At 43.6% G+C, this 20,359-nt stretch overlaps 1 protein-coding gene across 2 annotated transcripts in view; it reads right to left on the minus strand.

Moving 5' to 3' along the window:
• Positions 1–9,097: 9,097 nt before the first annotated feature.
• SLC7A10 (solute carrier family 7 member 10) overlaps positions 9,098–20,359 on the minus strand; it is a 40,542-nt gene continuing 29,280 nt past the window's right edge. The window contains exons 4-11 of one of the 2 annotated variants that reach the window (XM_054296313.1): positions 18,763–18,888; positions 17,668–17,821; positions 15,946–16,069; positions 15,747–15,850; positions 14,628–14,724; positions 10,690–10,839; positions 10,252–10,429; positions 9,098–9,383 (exon numbers count right to left, since the gene is read on the minus strand). In XM_054296313.1, coding sequence (XP_054152288.1) covers positions 9,232–9,383; positions 10,252–10,429; positions 10,690–10,839; positions 14,628–14,724; positions 15,747–15,850; positions 15,946–16,069; positions 17,668–17,821; positions 18,763–18,888 — 1,085 coding nt within the window. In that variant the 3' untranslated portion in view covers positions 9,098–9,231. The remainder of the gene's footprint in view (positions 9,384–10,251; positions 10,430–10,689; positions 10,840–14,627; positions 14,725–15,746; positions 15,851–15,945; positions 16,070–17,667; positions 17,822–18,762; positions 18,889–20,359) is intronic. The other variant, XM_054296315.1, reaches the window with a different exon arrangement.

Here is a 20,359-nt window from a genome sequence, read left to right on the forward strand (position 1 = left end):
CTTAAAGCATCCACAAAATCCAAATTTTATGTGGGGAATACCCAGAATGAAATCAGGTGTCTTAGCTACTAAAGCTTTGTAAGGAGAGAGTAGCAGTGTTGAGTGTAAGTGCAGTGCATTGAACCTTAGTTGCAGCAATATTTCTTTCTAGCACTGTCATGTGTTGCATTTTCTTCATGGTGATGTTGGGAGCTGCAGAATTGTTTCTTCCTTCTCTACCCTTTGTCCTCTCCTCCCTTGTGTTTTTCTGAGTATGCTGGTACCACTTTGAGAGTGCCTGAAGGACCCTGAGGCTTTCCAGCTCCTTGGGGCTGCACTGAGAAGTGCTGAGCCCTTGGTCATGATCAGACTTCTGGTTTATTTTGAAATAAAATCTGTCTCACAAGTTTGCTTGTAAATCTGCTACCTAAGTGCAGATGTATAAGCCAGTGGTTTTATTTATCTTTTAATGTTATTTTGCTTTTTTATTTTTGTTTTTTTTCTTTGAAGAACTGAAATACATCAGTGCCATTTTTAAAGCTGACACTGTGTAGATTGTACACACTTAAATGTAAACTGGTGCCTTTTTGGTTTTTAGAGTGTTATCAGAAGTAATTAAGTTATTTGCCTGTAAGAAGGTGGCATTGCATAACAAGGAGTCCCTGCAGAATGCCAGAACTTTGCTGGGTGATGGCTTGGTCCTGTTGTGGTGGCCAGACTGTCCCTGCTCTGACAAGAGCTCTTCAATTCCCCCCTGACACAGTGACACACAAAAATGCTTTTTAAAGGAGGTCACCAGGAGGTTGATGCTGCTGCTCTGTAAATATCTGAGTGCTCCAAAACCTGTTTGTTGTTGTGGGAATTCAGATTGTGCAGAGTTATTAACTGAACCTGTGAAATTTGCCATCTGTGGGCCTGAGTTGTGCTGCTCACAGGACTTTCCTGGCTGTAGAGGCAAACAGACTTCTGCAGTGAACAGTTTACATCAGTGTCAAAGACTTTTTCCTTTAAATGGGCTGTATTTTGCCCTGGATCTTTCACTAGGACTTTCTCTGGGGGAATGCCTTGAAAAAAACAAGGAATAGGACTTTTCCTACTAAAATGTAATACAGAAGAATTAAATAGAAGTGATTTTTTTTCCTCTTCTGTTGCAAATTGGTTTCATACTGTGCATTCCAGAGTTAGAAGATTCAAATTCTTGAGGGCATTAATCCCAGGAAGAGCTTGTGGCAAAATGCATAACAAGAGTTGTAGTTGCATTAAATAAATACTGCTCAGTATTTTTTTCCAGGTTCTTCTGTGATCAGAACTCATTTCATCAAAGAAAATGCACTTTTGAAAGAGATCTTGCTTTCCTAGCATTTGTAAACATTTTGGGTACATTTCACTTTTGCAAGGCCATGTAGTGTAGTCATTGCACTGCCAGAGTATTGTTTCCATCAAAGGCTAGTGTCTTTATTTTTTTTTTTTTTGTCTAGAGGTAATTTTAAAGTTTTAGTGTCTTTATTTTTTAGTGTTTTAGTGTGTTTATTTTTTTTTTGTCTAGAGGTAATTTTAAATCCATAGTTTTGTATGTCTAAGGTAGTTAAGTACAGCTAGGAGAAAGAGTAAAGATTTATTTTGTGTAGATATGAAGGACCTTAGAAATACATGTATATTTATTTCTGTTACAGAAAAATATTTCTATAATAAAAGAATGCTGGTCATGCCATGCCTCAAGCCATCACCATCATAAGGCTCATAAAACTGAAATATGTACTTCAGAGTGCTGCTGTATTTTGGGAGCAACTCTGAATATCTAAGATGTGTAACTTCCCATTATTTCTTAGGTGTATCATACATATTTTGTGTATTGATTCATTTGGTAACTCAGTGAAAATTTTACTGAGAAGGTTTTACTTTCAGAAACTTAAAAAAAAATCCAGGTTAATGAAAATTTGATGTTGAACCATACAGAAGTATGCACAGCCCTCATTACTGGACTGTATACAGCTTTGCATCAATGGGAAATACAAGCCTGGTGCTCTTTGTAAGCACTGACTGCTGCAGGGCAGGTTTCTCTCCTAGCCCACCCCCTGGAAGGGAAGAGCCACAAATTCAGTATTAATTTTACAGAAGAAATCTCTATATTTGCACTGTGAGCACAAAGAGGTGCAGTGCCCTGGAATGTCAATACCTGTGTAAATCACAAAGTCTGCCTTAGTGTGTGTCTGCCCTTCTGCCATCTCCTGAAAGTGTTAAACAGGGAATCAACCATCCTTGAAGGCACCTCAGTTCTGGCTCATATAAACTGCCTCCCTGTATTCAGAACTTCCTAAAATTAGAAAAAAAAAGTGGAAATGCAATATTTTAAAGACTTTACAACCTTAAGTTAATTGGTTAGTAAACTTTTCAAATTTTTTTTACTTTAACAATATTTATCTGAATTCTTTAAGGATTTTTGTAGACAGGATACAAAGTGTTTAAGCTGTTGGGTTGATTTTGGTTTTTTAAGATACAAAATTCCCCTGTCTAAGCAAGCCAAAAAAACCCCAAACAACCCTTCTAAAAAACCCCCTTTCCAAAAAACACCTCTCTGAATAGAGAAGAATAGCTACTGGTTTAAAAAGAATGCAAGCTCATAGGCAGCATAAAGGGGAAAAGTGATTCTCTTAATATTTCCTTTATTGCTGGTAAAGCAGGGAATATTTCTGTTAGAAATTCTGGTACCTTCCTGCTTGTCTATTACTCTGCAACATCCCTTAAGCATACTTGTTCTCTATTTCTGTTATCTGCTTTTTGGCTTTTTTGTTTGTTTTTAATTTGTGTTGTATATATTAATTTAATTACATTTTCCCATAGTGTGTGTGCAGGCAGATGATTCAGGTATGGCATCATGTTTGTCAGTGTCTGCTGCTGCTGCTTCCTGGACTACTGAGCAAGATACTGAACCAGAAAGATGCTGGGCATCATTGTGCTTTGCCTTGCTTTGGATCTCTTAATTTTTAATAAAATTTGATATGCCCAGAGCCTGTGGGTTCCTGACTGTCACTCTTAATACCTAAGCTTGAGGATTCCTAAACTCTATTCCCATGGTATTAGCTTGACCCATGACTCCATGTGTGGACATGAATTTGGTGGAGGAGGGTGTATTTTGGTTTGGTTTTGTACCTCTGGGGTTTTTTTTATCATCTGCTTTTTCTGGTAGCTGAAGCTGGTTGAAGGGATATCACTTTTTAAATAATATATGTGAAATCTTGGTTCTAGGAAATTCACTGTTGTATGTAGCTGCCTTTGATGTGTATGTATGCATATATCCCAACTGAAAAAAAAAAAAAAAGAAGAAGAAGAGAAGCCCTGAAGTGTAAAACTGTTAGGGTGGTTAAAGAAATAATTTCTGAAGTACAGCCTCTCCCCTTTTTGAGGCCAGTGCTTGTTTTGCTGATGCTTTTCCTTCCTCATATCTTTGAGCCACTGCTGGCTCTGTCTTGCTCTTTTTCAGGAGAAGGTGAAAGCTGAATTATTTTGTGTTGACTGTGTTCCAGACTTGGAAATCTTTATCTTTATTGAAGAGAATTGGACAGACTTCATGATGAGCCCAGATTATGAAGGATGGAAGGACCCAGCTTGATGCAGAGGGATCTAGCCTAGCAGAAAGGCTTGGCTTTGCTGTGCTTTGGGTTTGTTTTGCCTTGAAATGCTCATTCAGCTACAGGGGCAGAAGCATTAATGTTTCAAACCATACCATCATACCCTGATGTGAGGCTGGAGTGAGAAAAAGCCAGGAGATGGAAATAGAGTTGTAAATGACACCTGAGTGTTTTGACAGCCTGTGCAGTACAATAGATGTGTCTTACAACAAACCAAGGGGCGCACTTGAGAAGCCTGAAGGGAATGGGGTACTTTTTAATCACACCTTTCTCTGAGAGAAAAAACTGCTTTTGTATATTCAAGATTTTTGGACTTGGCTGGTAGTTGAGATTTAATCTCTCAGGTAAGTGCCTGGATTTAAAATCTGGTACAAATAGCTGTCTGAACCTGAGCCTTGCAGGCAGCACACCTGGTGTCCTGTCCTTTGTCAGTGTGTCACCCTAGCAAACAGCTCCGTGAGCTGTTCTTCCCTCTTCAGATGCTGGCTCTTGTGTTCTTGGCTGCAGGGATTAAATGGTTACCAAGTCTGAGGTGAGTGGTGGAGGTTTTAATTTTATTTCCTTTCATTCTATGTGTTCCCTGCTTTATGATGCTCTCTGGATCTCCCTCCCTTCTATACCTGTGTCTTACTGTAGGACTTTAAGACAAATTTGGTTTTGGCCTCTCAGCATCTTCTTACTTACTTTCTAATCCTCCTCCTTGGATTTTCCTTTCCATTTTCCAAGTGCAGAAGTTTCTCATTGAAGATAGAGCCCTGATGAGAGGTGTCAAGGACCAAGGACAGGAAGTTTAAAAACCAGAGTTCAGTTTGCCTGTACTCACAGCTGGGAGTGGAGAGAGGACACAACTCTCTGAACTCTTAAGGCTTCAGGAAAAGACAAATTCTAAGCAAAGTTTACCCTACATTTTTCTTTTAATATGTCTCATAGAACTCCTCAGCAGGTGAATAACTGCGAGCAATTTCTGATTTGGTTCTTGGTACAAAGGGGCTGGAAACCAAATGGTTTTTCCCAAGTAAGTGAAACATGGGAAATCCCTTGACAAAGGCCTCTGAATATGAAGTGTGGGACAGCATGTCTGTCAAGGGCTAGTTGGTTGTTCATGTGTTGTCTTTCCTTTGAAGGTGAATTATTTTGTTTAACTCAGTTCTCAGTACATTTCTCTCACAGCAGTAGCTTGTTTGGAGCTGGGCTATGGCTGTGGCTCTGTCCTGAGCTCCCCAGCCCACCCAGGCAAAGGTGGCCTCCCCTGGTGCTACCAGTCCCTGTCCTGAGGCTGGCAGCTGCACCAGAGGTTGTTCATATGTTGTGTTTCCTTTGAAGGTGAATTATTTTGTCTAACTCAGCTCTCAGCACATTTCTCTCACAGCATTAGCCTGTTTGGAGCTGGGCTGTGGCCATGGCTCTGTCCTGGGCCCTCAGCCCACCCCAGGCAAAGACGGCCGCTTCTGGGGCCTGAGGCTGGCAGCTGCACCAGGCCTTGTGCTTTCACAGTGATGGAGGGTGGCAAAGGAAATCTGCTCTTGTGGTTTTACATTTTAGTTAAATGGTTTGCTCTGTCTCACCCCTTGAAAATGTAGGGTTATTGCAGGCCTGTGATCCTCCCCTGAAGCCTCATGGATCTGTAATCCCATTGGCCCAAGGCTTATCCTGCGCCCATTTTTAATCTCCCTGGTAAACTGTGAGGGGACCCCGCAGATCCTCTCTTGGCCCTTTTCTCTCTTGGCCCTTTTGTCCCCAGGCTTTCCCTCTCTCCCTCCCATTCCTCCCCTTCCCCCCTTCTCCTTCAGGAACCATGCTGCTCCCGGGGTGGGACCCCATAAACCCTCAGCTGATGAGCCCCCTCAGGAGCCGTGTGGAGTCTCCTCTCCTTGCCTGCTGCTACCAGCGAACACACAGCCCCCCATGGACCCCTCAACCCAACTGCAACCTGCTCTGAGTGGTTTTGGATACATCTTTTGGAAAGGTGCTTCCAAGTCTGATGTATTATTAAATACACGGGGACTCCTGTGTCCTTAAGTGGAGGAAGGCTCTGGACTGAAACAGAGCTCTGAACCCAATCCCCACATGGGCCTGTTCCTTCAGAGCTGGGTTCCATGTTCCTTGTGGGTCCCTCCCAACTCAGAATATTCTGTGAGTCTCATCCCTTGATCCTTCTGAGATCAAACTCTTCTGGGTGAATGGAAGACAATAAATTCCTTTATCAAGTTTTTGAAAACTCTTGAGGGTGTCCAGGCCCCAGAAGCTCTGCCTCATTCTCCCTGTGCGTCCCAACAGTGCCTACCCAGCTCCTGGAATTTTGTCTTCTCCACTTCTGTCTTACAAAGCATGTAGCACAGTGATGATGTATCTGTTGCCACTGTTTTCAGTCCTGTGATAAATCAGGTTAGAATAATCCAATCAATTTTTTACTGACTTTGCCTTAGGCTGACTTACAGGTGATACTCCCCAGAGTATTTTCTGCATTACACCCCCTGGTATTTTGTGCTATATAAATATATAGGCTTACATAGTATTGCAATGCTATTCAAGCTTTATTTTAACTCCTTTCTGTTGGAAGCAGCTTGCCTTTCTGTATCAAGTATCACAGTAGTCTCAACATGCTGGTAGTGTCAGCTGCTTCAAGGCTTTTTGTTCAGTGGGCTTTAAAATTATGTCTCCTTTGGGGCTAATTGCTTTGTCTTTGGGAAAAATCTCTCTGATATGGATTGAGTGTGCTGCTGAATTTCATTTAGCATATGAATTTAAATTTCTGTACATTGATTTCTGTGGTTAGAAATTCTGCACATTAGGCACTAACCTTTGCAAAGCCTTTGATGTATGTGATGCTGGGAGCAGAGATGAAGCTGTTCCTAAAAATGAAACATTGTGGAACACTTTTTGGGGATTGGCATGTAATTCAAAGATGAAGTCTAGTAAATCAGCCTGTTCTAAATTAAGCCTTCTGATTTAAGGCCAAATGTTGTTCCTTTTAAAGCATGTCAGTATAACCAGGGAAAACTTGAGCCAAATTCAATTAACAATTATGAGGAAATTTGTTCTTTAATTTTGCTTTTGTTTTCCTTATATAAGAGCCAAGAAAAGCCTTGGTAGCTGTTTCAGCATTACTACTATTACTATTATTAATATTTTCTCATTACCATACAGACTTGTCTCAAGAACTGCAAAGTTTCCTTGCTGGCTGATTTCCATACTTTAATTGTTTAAACAAACAAAAATAAACCCATGCCAAAACTTAGCAGTTCTGTAAGCAATCAGTATTTCTGATGCTGTAGTACATGTAGTTTTCCCACTAACTAGTAAAGGTATTGAAAGAATTAATCTGTTGGAAATTATACCTCAGAAGGTGGATTTTGAGCTATGGAAAAGGAGATTTAATCATGAGAGCCTCTGATATTAGTTAAAGGTTCGGGAGCTGCTTAGCCACTGGGAGGTCTGTTCTGAACTTTTCTTTGAAAAACAAGCTGAATATTTATGATTCCCATTAACAAACAATATATTCATGCTATTATTTAAAATGTGGAATCTTTCTTTACATGTGTGGATATATATACACAAACCACACCTTTTTTCTAGCTAAATATGTATTTTAATCTCTTACAGTTAACAGCTTTATACAGAGAGAAGAATGTAAACTGTGTTTCTTTTTAGTGTCTACCCTCTGAAAGATGGAGATGAATAGAATTTTAATATATAGATATAGATATTATTATTATTTTATTACAAAAGTATTTCTGAATAATTAACTAAGATAATGAATCCACAATTTTTGTGCCAGGGCCATGGAAAGATACTTGTAAAATTACATTCAGATGGCTGTTACCAAGGCTACTGAATGTGATAGGTTTTGTTTTCAAATACTGTGAAAGAACAGTAGCTCAGTGCTGTTCTCACATTTTGCATTTTTAGAAGATTCCCTGGTGTGAAAGTGGCCATACTGCTACAGCAGCAAATCTCCATATATTTATTAAGTGCATGATTTTTTTTTCCCCTAGTGTATGGCACAAATAAAATATGCAAAACACTTTCTGAGGAGCATCTGATGTGTGAGTGATACTTGGCTGAGCCCAGCTGGAGAGGGGAATTGGTCTCTGGAGCAGTGTGACAGCACCTGACACCTGCCAAGAGACAGGAGCAGCATCAGGGTCCTCTCCTGTGCTTCCCTTGAGCTCCATGCTGAGCCTGCTGCAAACTTTGCACACGTCCATCCTCCCCAGGTGGCACCTGGAGCAGGCTGAGCTCCCTGCAGGAGCCCTGTCCCATCAGGGATGCAGGAACCCCCTCCATCTCTACATCAGGGCTTCAAAACTGAGACACTTGGGATTTACATCACTGCAAAATTGGGATACTTGGGATTTACATCACTGCAAAATTGAGACACTTGGGATTTACATCACTGCAAAATTGGGATACTTGGGATTTACATCACTGCAAAATTGAGATACTTGAGATTTAGATCTCTACAAAACTGAGATACTTGAGATTAGATCTCTTCAAAACTGAGACACCTGAGGTTTAGATCTCTGCAAAACTGACACTTGAGATTTACATCACTGCCAAACAGAGATATTTGAGATTTAGATCACTGCAAAACTGAGACGTTTGAGATTTAGATCACTACAAACCTGAGACACTTGGGATTTAGATCACTGCAAAACTGAGAATCTTGAGGTTTAGATCACTGGAAAACTGAGCTACATGAGATTTAGATCACTACAAAGCTGAGCTACCTGAGGTTTAGATCACCGCAAAGCTGAGATACCTGGGAGCTAGATCACTACAAAGCTGAGATACTTGAGATTTAGATCTCTACAGAAAGGAGATATCTGAGATTTAGATCACTGCAAAACTGACATACTTGAGATTTACATCACTGCAAAGCTGAGCTACTTGAGATTTAGATCACCGCAAAACTGAGCTACTTGAGATTTAGATCACTGCAAAACTGAGATACTTGGGATTTAGATCACTGCAAAACTGAGCTACCTGAGATTTAGATCACTACTCTGTACCTTTTTCCTGTGTCCCAGAATGATGCTGGAGGGTGCAGGGGTTGTTGGTGCTGTGGTTTTTACTCTGCAGTCTGTGCTCAGTGCAGCCCTGGCTGTGCTGCTCTGTGGAGCTGGGCTGGGGGTGCTGTGCTGCTCCAGGTGTGTGGAAGGCTGATCCTTTGGGTTGTACCTTCCTGGGCACTCACCTCACCCAGGGACAGCAACAGGTCTCCTTGCTGTCTCTTGATTTCTGTGCTTTGATTTTGTTTTGGGAGCTGCCCTAGTTTTGAAATGCCTAAATTTGTGTGTCTCTGGTGGACCCTCATGGTGACTAAAATCAGTATTCCAGAGCTGTGTCTGTGCTGCTTTCCCCTGCTGAGAAAGAACACTGCCAGAAAAAAAAACCCACCACCAACCAGCTCCTTGTTTTACATTTTCTTTATTTTCTTTTTTTTTTCTTTTTTTTTTCTTCTTTTTTTTTTTTTTATAGGGAATAACTAAAAGCTACAGAGGCCATAAAGGATGTAGCTCATTTTATGGGCTTCACTATTGGTGCTCTAAAACAATTTTTTTTTTCCAGAAAAACTTTTTTTTTTCAAAAATCAGCATGTAAACAAGAAGCCACTTCAGCCTCAAAGGCCACGCTGGTGTGATTTCCTCACTGCTGTGTCGCTCACCAGCCTCCAGGAGTGGGAGGAGGAGGAGTGGGAGTGCTCTTCCTCTGCACTTCCACACTGAGGGTACACCACAAAACACAGCTTCTGCCCCCAGCACGTCAGGGACTCTGCAGGGAGCAAATCACCAGCGTTAGTGGGGTTAATGGGGGCTTCCAAACAAAAATGGGATGTTGGAGCAATCCCATGTGGGAAGGAGCTGCACAGCCCTCCAGCCCTTCTCCCTCCAGCTCAGTCTGCAGAGTGCTCCTGAAGCAGGGCAAATGAAGGTGGGACAGCTCTAAGGACACCTTTAGGGACACCTTCAGGGACAACCCTTCCCCAGCCCCTCACAGAGCTGCCAGTGCTGCCCATGGCAGCCTGATGGGATTGGGATGGGGATTGGGATGGGATGGCAGCCAGCCCTCCTGGCCCTGTGTAAGCCCAGCTGCAGTGACCACTGGCCAGGGGGAGCTGCTGGCAGTGCAGCCAAGTGCAGCTGACAGAAACCCTCTAGAGGGTTGCAGTGTGCTTGTTTGAAAGTCCTCACCTTGGAGCAAAGTGATTAAAAACCAAGTGCAACCAAAACATAAAAGACTGTTTGCAGTTTCAATTTTATATAAGGGGTAATGTGAGTCTTTGTAAGAAACTGAGTATGAGATAGCTCATCATGTCACCATTGGCTTGGTGCACAGGGGGAGGAGGCAGGGCAAAACAAACTCTTCAGTCCCTTGGTGACTGTCCATTCAGTCTCTGTGTGTGTAAAGTGACTCCTTCTGTATTTGCTGGGATGTGTAGGCTGCTCTGAGCAAGCCGAGTGCATGGGCACAGAGGCATGAGATGAGTTAAATGTACCCAGGAGTGTTCAAAATAGCTGCCCAAAGAAAAGCAGTGCCTGCCCAGCCTGTGCCCAGGGGCTACCATGGCTGGGAGGGGTGGCCAGGCTCCTGAGGCAGTTCCCTGGCTGGGAGGGCAGGGAGGCACACAGTGCTGCCTTACCTATTAGCCTATTTACACACTTTGGTTTATTTCTCCAGTAGACTCCCAGGAAGAACACTGGCACTCCAGTTAGAATGATAATGAGTCCAACCCCACAGACAATGGGCTCGGAGTAGAGGCTGAAGACCAGCAGGAATGCCCAGAAGGCCAGGTAAGTGATGGGGATGAGGAGGTTCACCTGCCAGGAGAGAGCAGAGCAGAGCAGCACTGTGCAGAGCAGCAGCAGGGGCTGGGGGGTTGTGGGGGCTGCAGGCAGAGCAGGCTCCAGCTCCCCCAGGCTGTGCCCCCTTCCCTCCACCACTGTTCCCCTCTCTGCCCAGCTCACAAGAGATGTGCCTGTGTACCCTTCTGTTACACTAATGGCACTCTGGGACATGGCCTGAGAGATGTCCCCACCCCACCCATTGCAACCAAGAGATTGAGCTCTAACAGTGTCACCTTGATAGGTCTGAAGATTTTGGGTTTCCTCCAGCGTAGAACAATCAGGCCAATAATTGTCACTCCATAGCAGAGGTAGTTAATGAAGGACACGTAGTTGATCAGTGTGTAGGTGTCTCCAACAAGCATTATGATGAGTGTGGCCAAACACTGCAACGAGAGGAGCACAGCCTTCTTCAGCCATTACTAGAGAAAGTAGCTTAAAAACAACAAAACCAAGCAAAAAATCCCATAGTTAATTAAAAATCCCATTGTTTGTGGCACCTGCTGGGCATGTGCTACTTTCTGTGGCTCTGTTCCTTATCCCAGAGCTGTGCCACCAGGGCTGGGGCTAAATGGGTATTTGGGGTGATTTGGGGCATGCTGAAGCCAGAGATTTAAAAACACCCTGTGCTGGGTGCTGGCACAGGTGTCTCTGCTGCCCATAGGCAAGCAGGGCTGGGAAGGCTGGCAAAGCTCCCACTCCACCTTTTTCTGTGAAGTGTTTTAAGAGCTGTTGAACCTTGTGGTGAGGACTCCAGGTGAAAGGGTTTTGTAGACTTTACATGCTGTGTTTCAGGCACTGTGTTGTTGCAGGTGCTCTGTATTTTATGAAGAATTAGAGGTTTGCCCTTGCTCCTGCTGGCTCATGTCACAGCTGATCAGCATCATGAATCTTATGAGCACTACTACTGTTTGGAAACTGGCAGATGGATGGTGGACATTTCCGTGCTTTTGCTTGCTTTTTGAACTCTATGTCTGCCTAATGCTGATAGGGAATTGATTCCACCTTTTTTGCTTTTGTATTCTCTCTATATTCTGCACACATACATTTGTAGGGCTGTAGCCTATTCTAGTATTCATAGCTAGCTTTTTACCTACGCTATTAGACAGAAAGATGAAATAACTTCCCCTGTGGGTCCAAGCTGGGGGTCCAAGTTTAGATTTTCCGGGAAGCCAAGGCTTAAACCAGCTCTCCAAGACACATTTTCATTAACAAAGTTTAGTTCCTGTCTAATTGAGTGGGGGGGATTGAAAGGGTTGAACTGAGGGGGAAATCACCTCATCATTTATGCCTCTAATTGGGGTTTCTTGTCACTTATGCTAATTTGCTAAATATACAGAAATTGTATGCACTTTAAACATAAAGTGTGCATCTTTGTTGCTTTCCACCAAGCTATGCACCTAAGAATCCTTGTAAAGGTAACTCCTCTTTAGCACCTGTGTCTAGCTTGTGATTTTTAGGACCAGCAAAAAGGCATCAATACTGTAAACCCAGGAGAGCTGAGCTGGGGGCCAGGGCACTGCTCCTTGAGCACCCCACCCACTCTGGTACCCCAGGGGCTGAGCACTCACCTGCACAAAATACCAGCCCAGTGAACACTGGGGCCCAGAGCCTGAGGGAAACCAAATATCCAAATCCCTCCAGAGAGTGCTCAAGGTTTGGTTTGTGTTGATCCAGGTTCCCTTTTTTCTTAATTAGCTGTTTCAACAGTACATTCCTCCCAGGAGGGAAGGTTTCTGCACCTCCAGCAAAGGAATAAGCATCACCATAACCAAATACTCTGTTGGTCCCTCTGCTCCCCTTTTCAGAGCCTTGGAGGCTTGGCTGGGGGATTTAAACACCTTGAACTATCTGAGCACAAAATGGATTTAAATTTGGGCACCATCTCATACCACTGCCATATAACACAGTCTGTGCTGTCCCCTGCAGGGTGCACTGTGTCACACAACTCCCTGCTGCCACTGAGGGCTTTGCAGGGATGGCACTGGGAGTGGCACAATGCCACTGGTGCGTCAGATCCACTCACAGGGTGGTGCCAGCCCCTGTGGCTGAAGAGGAGGTGTGGGGGGATAGAATGTAAGAAAATAAAGATAGTGCAGAAAGTAATCTCACCCCTGAGGAGCTGCAGCTGTACTAATTACCAAAGATTAGGAACAGGCCTGCCCTTAACAGGGCACATCTGTGTCCAATAAGGATGAGGACTATAAAAGAGTGGCTTAGCTGGGTAAGGAGCCAGCTGGAGTTTGTTGGCTGTGCTGTGAAGAAGGGGGAGTCAGTGCTGTGAGGAGCTGTCCATTAGAAATCATGGAGAAGGTATGGAACTTTTGCAATAAGATGACAACAAGGGGGTGCTGCTTTCCAGCTGGCCTGGCCACAGCCCCCTGGCTGGCAGCCACTCCCCACCATCCTGCAAAACAACTGCAGCCCAAATTTTACATTTAGCTTGGCCCCTTGATTTTTGGCAGTACAATAGGAAATCAGTAAACATAAAGGTCTCACTGGTAGTGTTGAAATAGCCATCCTTGATGTACAAACAAGCTGCTCTCCATGCAGAGAGCTAGGTGTGATTCCATGGAAGAGACAAGGAACCTGATGTATTAATTAGGTTTGCCTGAAGTGTGGCCCGGTTTGCTGCAGTAGATGCCTACACTATACTATTAGTATCTTTCTATTTGTTAAGAAATAAATATTTCCTAGCAGCATTTGGTGTGCACTGAGCTGCATTAAAACACCTTCAAACGATGAAATAATGTGCCATGCTGGTTCTGTGATTGGCACTGTGATTCAAGGGGGTGGCATGGCATGGATCAGCCAGCTCAACAGGCAGCTTGCTCTTTTTGGGGCTGTTCCACAGAAAACAGCCTCTGACACTCAGCTGTTGTTTCAACTGATGTATTTTTAAAGACAAAGGAGTTCTGCCCTTGTAGAATAGAGTATCCCATCCCACAATGGCTGCCCAGGGCAGTTTACCCCAAACCTTCAATGGGCAATACACAAGATGTTTGTGATGGGGCACTAAGCCCCAGGAATGCCGTAAAACCTCAACAAAATGCATATTTTGTCATAAAAGTGGAATGAGCTTTTATGGTGGAAAAAAAAGCTTATTTGGTGAAATTTTGTATGGGTGTATTGTGCCAGAATTGTTGTTAGAGCCAGGAGACATGTAAACAAGCATCTTTCTAGTGCATCTGGGGTGAAAGCCTTGTGGTTTTGATATCAGTGGCAAATCTGGAGTTGGCAGCCATTGATCAGCCAAGATTTCAAGAAAATGCCCCTTGGGAATTCCTTTACTTGGGCCCTGTGGCCATGGACAGCAGCAGCACAAATCATTTTCCTCTTTGTCATCTTCTATGCCACTATAAAACCCTTCACAAATTCCAGCTGCACTACCAATAAAAGCATATAAAGATCTTTGTTTAGAATAATAACTTCCCTAGTCATTAGTATTGTGGAAATTGTCTAAAAAGTGAGGGGAACCTTTTTCCCATGGAGCAGACCAGGAGCTGGACCCCCAGCACTCCCGACAGCTGGCACATTGGTGTCTGGCCTTTGAAGGTGATGACCTCTTGTCTGCCTGGTGTGCCTTTCAGCAGATTCCCTGCTGGAATCATTGTCCCTACTTAATTTTTGGCTTGTGGAAAGAAATATCTGTGGCCCTCGGAGAACTGCCTGGCTACCCCTCACAAGGTGTCTTGGTTGTTGAAAGTAATTTTTGGAGCACTTTGTCCTTTCCCTGGGACCCCCCTATCTCTGGCTTTGGAGGCAGGACCTAAAGCAGCCTTGCTGGAGTGGGGTTAGGACCATGGAGGTTTCCAAATTCTGGTGGGAAGCAGGTAAAATTGGTCTAAGGCACTTGTCTTTTCTTAGATGAAGTATCTCTGTTTCAAAAGCCAGTCCATGTCTCTTGCTGCAGGACAAGAGATAATGCGCTTACACTGCAACTCAGGTTATGAGGGAAACCCTTCAGGTGCCAAGGGGACTGGAAGGAGGAGGAGGAGGAACTGTTTCTGAGGCTGAAGGCTGCTTGGTTGGAGCTGCTCAGCTGGCACCTACCAACTGCTATTCAGGGTGACCCACTGCTCCTCTCCTGGGGTAAAACCACCTCTCAAGGGTTTTTCCAGCTCACCTCTCAGTGGTTCTAAAAGCAGGTGATGGAGGAGGGATAGGAACTTACACAGATGAGGAGGGCAGGGATGGGTGTGCAGTTCTTGACATGGATCATGGCCAGCAAACTTGGCAAGTGGCCTTCCCGAGCACCAGAGAAACACAGCCTGGAAATAAGAAGGGGAATGATGAATCCACTGGCTGTGCAACAGCCTCTCCAGTCCCTACTCATATAAAACCTCTTATCTCAACCACCTGCTCTGGTTTTCTCATGGAAAGGAGCTGTGGCTGCAGCTGCAGAGACAGCTGGAGACTGGGGAAAGGCATTTAAACTGAACCCTGCAGTGTGCAAGGCCTTTAACAGCTAATGTCACCTGGGAACATCTCAGACCTGCTCTGAGATGCCAAAATACCTCCAAGGACCATCTGCTGGCCAGCATCGTCTCTTTACCCAGTGAGGGGTGATGGCTCTGAAGGTTGTGTGGGTATTTACAGTGCCAAAAGGGGTCTGGGTAAGGTTTAACATGCCTTAGCTTTTCACTTTTAAGTGTACGGCCTGTTACATATGTACTCCAATTTGTTGCGTTTCATCACACCCATGAAAAGGTTGGGATAAATAATTTTCCCAAGGTACTTCAGCTGTTTCCTCAAAAAACATTGTAACTTCTAAATTAAATTAAGACAGGTCAGTTATTATAAACAGACTTTATTTATGACAATCTTACAGACTTTACAGATTCTGGCCCAGCTATCAGCACTATGCCTGCAAAGCATCTTGCTTGAAAGGTGATTTCCCAGCATTAAAATGCCTGTAGCTGAGTGCAGCACCAGGCCCCAAAACTCCTCCTTGAGCAAAGCACAGTTTAGCTGTGAGCTACTGGAACTTTATTGACATAAAATTACTTTGGTTCCATGCTAAAGCTGTGTTTGGCTCTTACTGTGAATTATTCCACATCTGCAAACACTTTCAATAACTCATGAGGATTAATTTGCAAGAAATGTCATGATTCAATATTACATTTGCTGATTTGAAACCGAATAATTCATAACTGATTGTATCCAACACACCCAGCAACAAACTCATGCTCTACAATATCCAAAATGTCTAGCTAGCATTTCTCTAGCAAATGCAATTAAAACAGCCCCTCCCCAAATTAGATAACGTTCATAAAATTGTACTCCATCTAACCTTGATGAGGTAAAAAGGTATCCATTTATTCCTCCAAATGTAGATAGGGCCACTGAGACTGGCATAACCCAGGAAAAATAGCCCAGTAACTTTTCACCAAATGTCTAAAGCAACAGAAGGCAGAGAAACTGAAACACACTGCAAAGCACAGCACTGAAATCAAAGTGTGGTGGTACATGCAGGGAATGGTTTTACTTACTACAGCCACAGCGTTGGAGGACAAGAGCTCGTGGGGAGACATGGCAGTGAAATATGCAATGTTGGTGAACGTGTACACAAATGTCACCAATGGGATGGATATGAATATGGCACGAGGCAGGTTCCTGATAAGAGAATTGGGAGGGTAGATAAGAGATTACAACCATGCACAGTGAGATCATGACAGTGGGGTGGGGCCTGGGTGAGTTCCCTGGCTGTGTCTGTGAGGGAAGCAGCGCTTCCCCCTGCAGGTGAGAGAAGGCTGAAATGAAATGCTGTGTCGCCAGGTGGGTGCCTTGGTGTGTCTGTGAGGGATGCAGAGCTTCCCCAGCTCTCTGCCCCACTGCAGGTGAGAGAAGGCTGAAATGAAATGCTGTGTCTGCAGGGAGCTCCAGGGGACAGATACCACGAGCTGCCTTGGGGCTCTTGACTGGGATTGGGACAGACTGAAAAATGAAACATCCACTTCCCAAAGGCCCTGGGGACAGGCACTGTGGTGCAATAAAATGTCTTGTTTTGCTTCACCTTCAGCTGCTCTGAAAAGGAAGGGGATCCTGTGGTTCAGCTGCTGCCCTGGCCCTGGTCTGGTTGTTCACTTTACTACAGATGTACTTGATCTCCAACCCAGAGACATTCCTAGAGGTGCACACCTGAGCTGTTCTGTATCTAACAGAATGAATTTTTCTCTCTGTGGCAGATTTAGGAGAAGAGGTTTTTTGTTTAACCTTATGAGCTTGAATGGATTTAGTAAAAGTAGGAAGTGGTTTTGGTTATCCAATTTTTTAATACTTTAATTTCTCAACTAATTTTACAACAATAATTTTTAAAAAAGGCCATTTGCTCCATTCTCTCTTTATTTCTCAGCTAAGGCCATATTTACCTTATTTAAGTAATAACTCTTTTATTGTTCAGCTTTGAAATCATGGTGGTCCAATAAAATATTATTGTTTAATAAGGAAACACATTACCACACTTTCTTTATTTCTGCCAAATCCCTGGACACTTTGCCACTCACTGGTGTGCACAGATGCTCATAAGGCTGTAGCTTTAATTCCTTCCCATCCAAGCTGTAATAGCTTCCATTTCTTGCTGTTTAATTGCTGTGTGCACTGGATGCCCAGGAGTAACTAATGCTCCAAGAGCTGCTCTTGACATTTGCCATCCCACTTTATTAACTCAGAAATGTTGAAACATTTGAGCTTTGCTGAACTAAAATTCCCTTTCCCTCCAGCCTTCTCAGGCTGCTTGTGATGAATCCTTTCCAACCCTTCCCATAGCCAGGATCAGCAGTGACCCAGGGTAAGCTGCCTTGGCAGTGTGTGCCGCTTTTGCTGCACAAATCATCTTCTCTTTCAGGTGTCTGTGGGAGAGCTTTGGGTGAAAAAGCAAAGCAACTTCCAAATAATTAAACTGTTTTATGACAAAGAAGATTCTTCCTGTGATATTTGTGTGGCACCTCATCCATGGTTAATTTTCTGCTCTGGAATTGAATAGTGACATAAAGATCCTGCCTTGTCTGTGGCTGCTTTGATTCAGTTCATACCTAATTTCAGTGTTTCTATAACTTGACTGCTATCTGTTCTGAACAAAACTCTCTCTCCTTTGGAAAGACCAGTCCCACAGCCATGGAATGACATTGCAGCCCCTCATGAAATGAGAAATGCTCCCAGAGAGCTCCCATGTCTCAGCACTGCAGGGAGGGTACCATGAGGGGGGTACTTGCCTGCGGGGATCCACCAGCTCCTCTGTTACATAGTTCAAGAAGTTCCAGCCACTGAATGCAAAGGACCCTTGGAGGAAAGCTAAAGCTAAATGCCCCACAGATGGAGTCATCCAAAATCTGAATGCATTGCTTGGTGTCAGCTCTTTGTAGTTTCCTGCATAGAGAGTGCAAGGCAGATGTTAGGCCATGCCTACCTACCTCACAGACTTTAAATATGTAAGATTTTGCTTTTTATTCTTTATTAGAACTGAGCCTTCATGCTGTTCATGGCACCATGGGCTGACAGAGCAGTTGCAGTGCTTCCTGCAGGACAGTGTCCTGGTGAGGCAGCTCCTGCTCTCCATCACCACATCTGTGCCACAGCAACTCATGGGACCCTTTGGCAGCCTGCACTGGCTGAGGGTGGATCCTGGGCAGTGCAAATTCCTGCCTGCCCTTAATGACATTCTCTTTTACAAGAGTTTGGTGTTGTTTAGGAGATATCCTTTAAAATAAATTACCTATGGGCCTGAAAGGTTTGTCAAGACTGTAGGACTAGCACCACTGAGAAAACAAATTTTCTGTTCTCTGTAAATGTCACATTTCTTCATCCTTTATATGACCCATGATAAAAATATTATAGGTCTTTTGTACTTTTGGCTTTCCAACAACTGGTGAATCAGTGAGACATTTTTCACCTTAGTTTAATCTTACAAGTGACTTTTTGTAGGAAATTGGACTAGTGCCTGAAATGAAGCAGATATCATCCTGCCCTAGGCAAAGCATTGCTTATTCATTTTACATCCAGAACAATTCAAATTAAGGAATGCACAACAGATTAAAAATGTTAAGTAACTATTCCAAAACACTGTGAGCTGTTCTCCTTTATTCTATCAAATCCTACAAGGTGGACTGGAAAGAGACTTTTTTTAAGAGGATACAGCTGATTTCTCCCTTGTGTCATTCTTTCCCCATCTGTGTCAGTGTGCAATCCCACAGCTTGGCAAAACCCAGCACACCTTCAGGTCAGTTTGTAAGGAGGAAACATTGCAGTAAGTGGGAAAAATCAGGTCTATCAACAGTACTATAGCAATGATAGAGTATCTCACAGAGTACCTTTAAAGATCTGGATGAAGCCCACAACAATGATGAGGGTCAGGGCTAAGAGTTTTCCTGCTGTGAAAATATCCTGGATGCGTGTTGCCCATCGCACGCTGGAGCTGTTCACCCATGTCAGGAGCACTGCAGAACAAAAGGCTGAGTTCAGTGGAATGAAATTGTGTTTACTTGAGAATGTACTGCCAAAACAGTGAAAAACCCAATCATGTTCTATTGAAACAGGCTGACCCCCGTGACAGGGAGAAATGATGAGGAGTCCATCTTATCAGAAGGCTAATTAATTACTTTTTATACTATATTATTCTATATTATATTATCTTACATTTAAACTGAATGTGCCAAGCACTCAACTGCTCAGAATCTCATGACTGGCCCCTGATAGTCCCCCACACACACACACCTGGCCCTGACAGACCAAGGAAACAAAACCCCATCACTCTGGGTAAACAATCTCCACATTGCATTCTACTTTGACACAACACAGGTACAGCAAACATGATAAGAATTGTTTTTTCTTTCTCTGAAGTTCAGGGAACGTGAATCCCAGCAATATTCTTGGGAAGAATTGTGCCTTGCTTTTCTCTGTGAAGAGAAATGTGGTGACAGTGTTCCTGCAGGGAGTTCTAGCATGGCCAGGAATGAGGATGAGGAGGAGCATCCCTGGCAGCCATCAGCCCCTGGGTGCTGCCACAGGGGCTCTCCCCAGCTCAATAACTGTGCCTGAGCCCGTGCCCAGTGTGTTTGGGTTTTGAGTTGTTAGAATGGCTCTTGAGGTATTAAAAGTCTTTTTTCTTAGCCCTGTGCTCAAAGAAGTTGGAATTTTTTGGGTTTGGTTTTTAAAGTTGCTTTTTTTTTTTTTTCTAATACATTATTTTTTGGATTTGTGCAGGTTTGTTTAGCAGGTTGGGTTGAGGCACACTGACCACCCTTGGGGCAGTGTTATCTTTTATACTAAAAAATATGTGTACTTTATTTACAATAATTTTTAATACTAATTACTTATGTTAGATAGTTTGTCTTTATTTTAAACTAATTTAGAAGTGTCACTATCATAGCAGAAGATATAGGACAACAAGAAGAAGAAAACAGGACACGCTTAGATTCTTCTATTTTGCTTCTTGAACCCCCATTCTAAAAACTTTAAAATTCTACTTTTTCACTTTGTGATAGTGAATTTATCATTTTATTCAAACTTTTGTGGCTTGTAACAAAGTTGGTAATTGTTTCCATAGGTTAAAATCAAAGTGTTTTCTATTCCATGCCAAGGTCTCTGAGCCCCCTGCCAGGGTCTTGAGTCTTCCAGGGCAGCCAGAGGAATGTCCTGGGTTCTGACAAGTGTGAAGGATCATTGCCTCCTCTCAGGAACAGTGAAAATCTCCAGTCCTGCAGCTCAGCTTTGCCTCTTCCAGCCCCAGCAGTGGCTGATACAGAGCTGGCTGTATGCTGTCTTTGCACACTCATGTGTGAGTGTGAGAGGGGACAGGAAGGGCTCACAGGGTGTGGTGACCTGTGCCAGGTGCCCATGGGACGGTTCTGCAGCTCTGCCCCATCCCACATGCTCACCTGCCACCACTTTTCCCTGACCCACAGGGGT

Source organism: Melozone crissalis, unplaced genomic scaffold (genome assembly GCF_028551555.1).
Source record: "Melozone crissalis strain CALT ecotype California unplaced genomic scaffold, PUWL_Pcris_2 ptg000007l_1, whole genome shotgun sequence".
Lineage (NCBI taxonomy): Eukaryota > Metazoa > Chordata > Aves > Passeriformes > Passerellidae > Melozone > Melozone crissalis.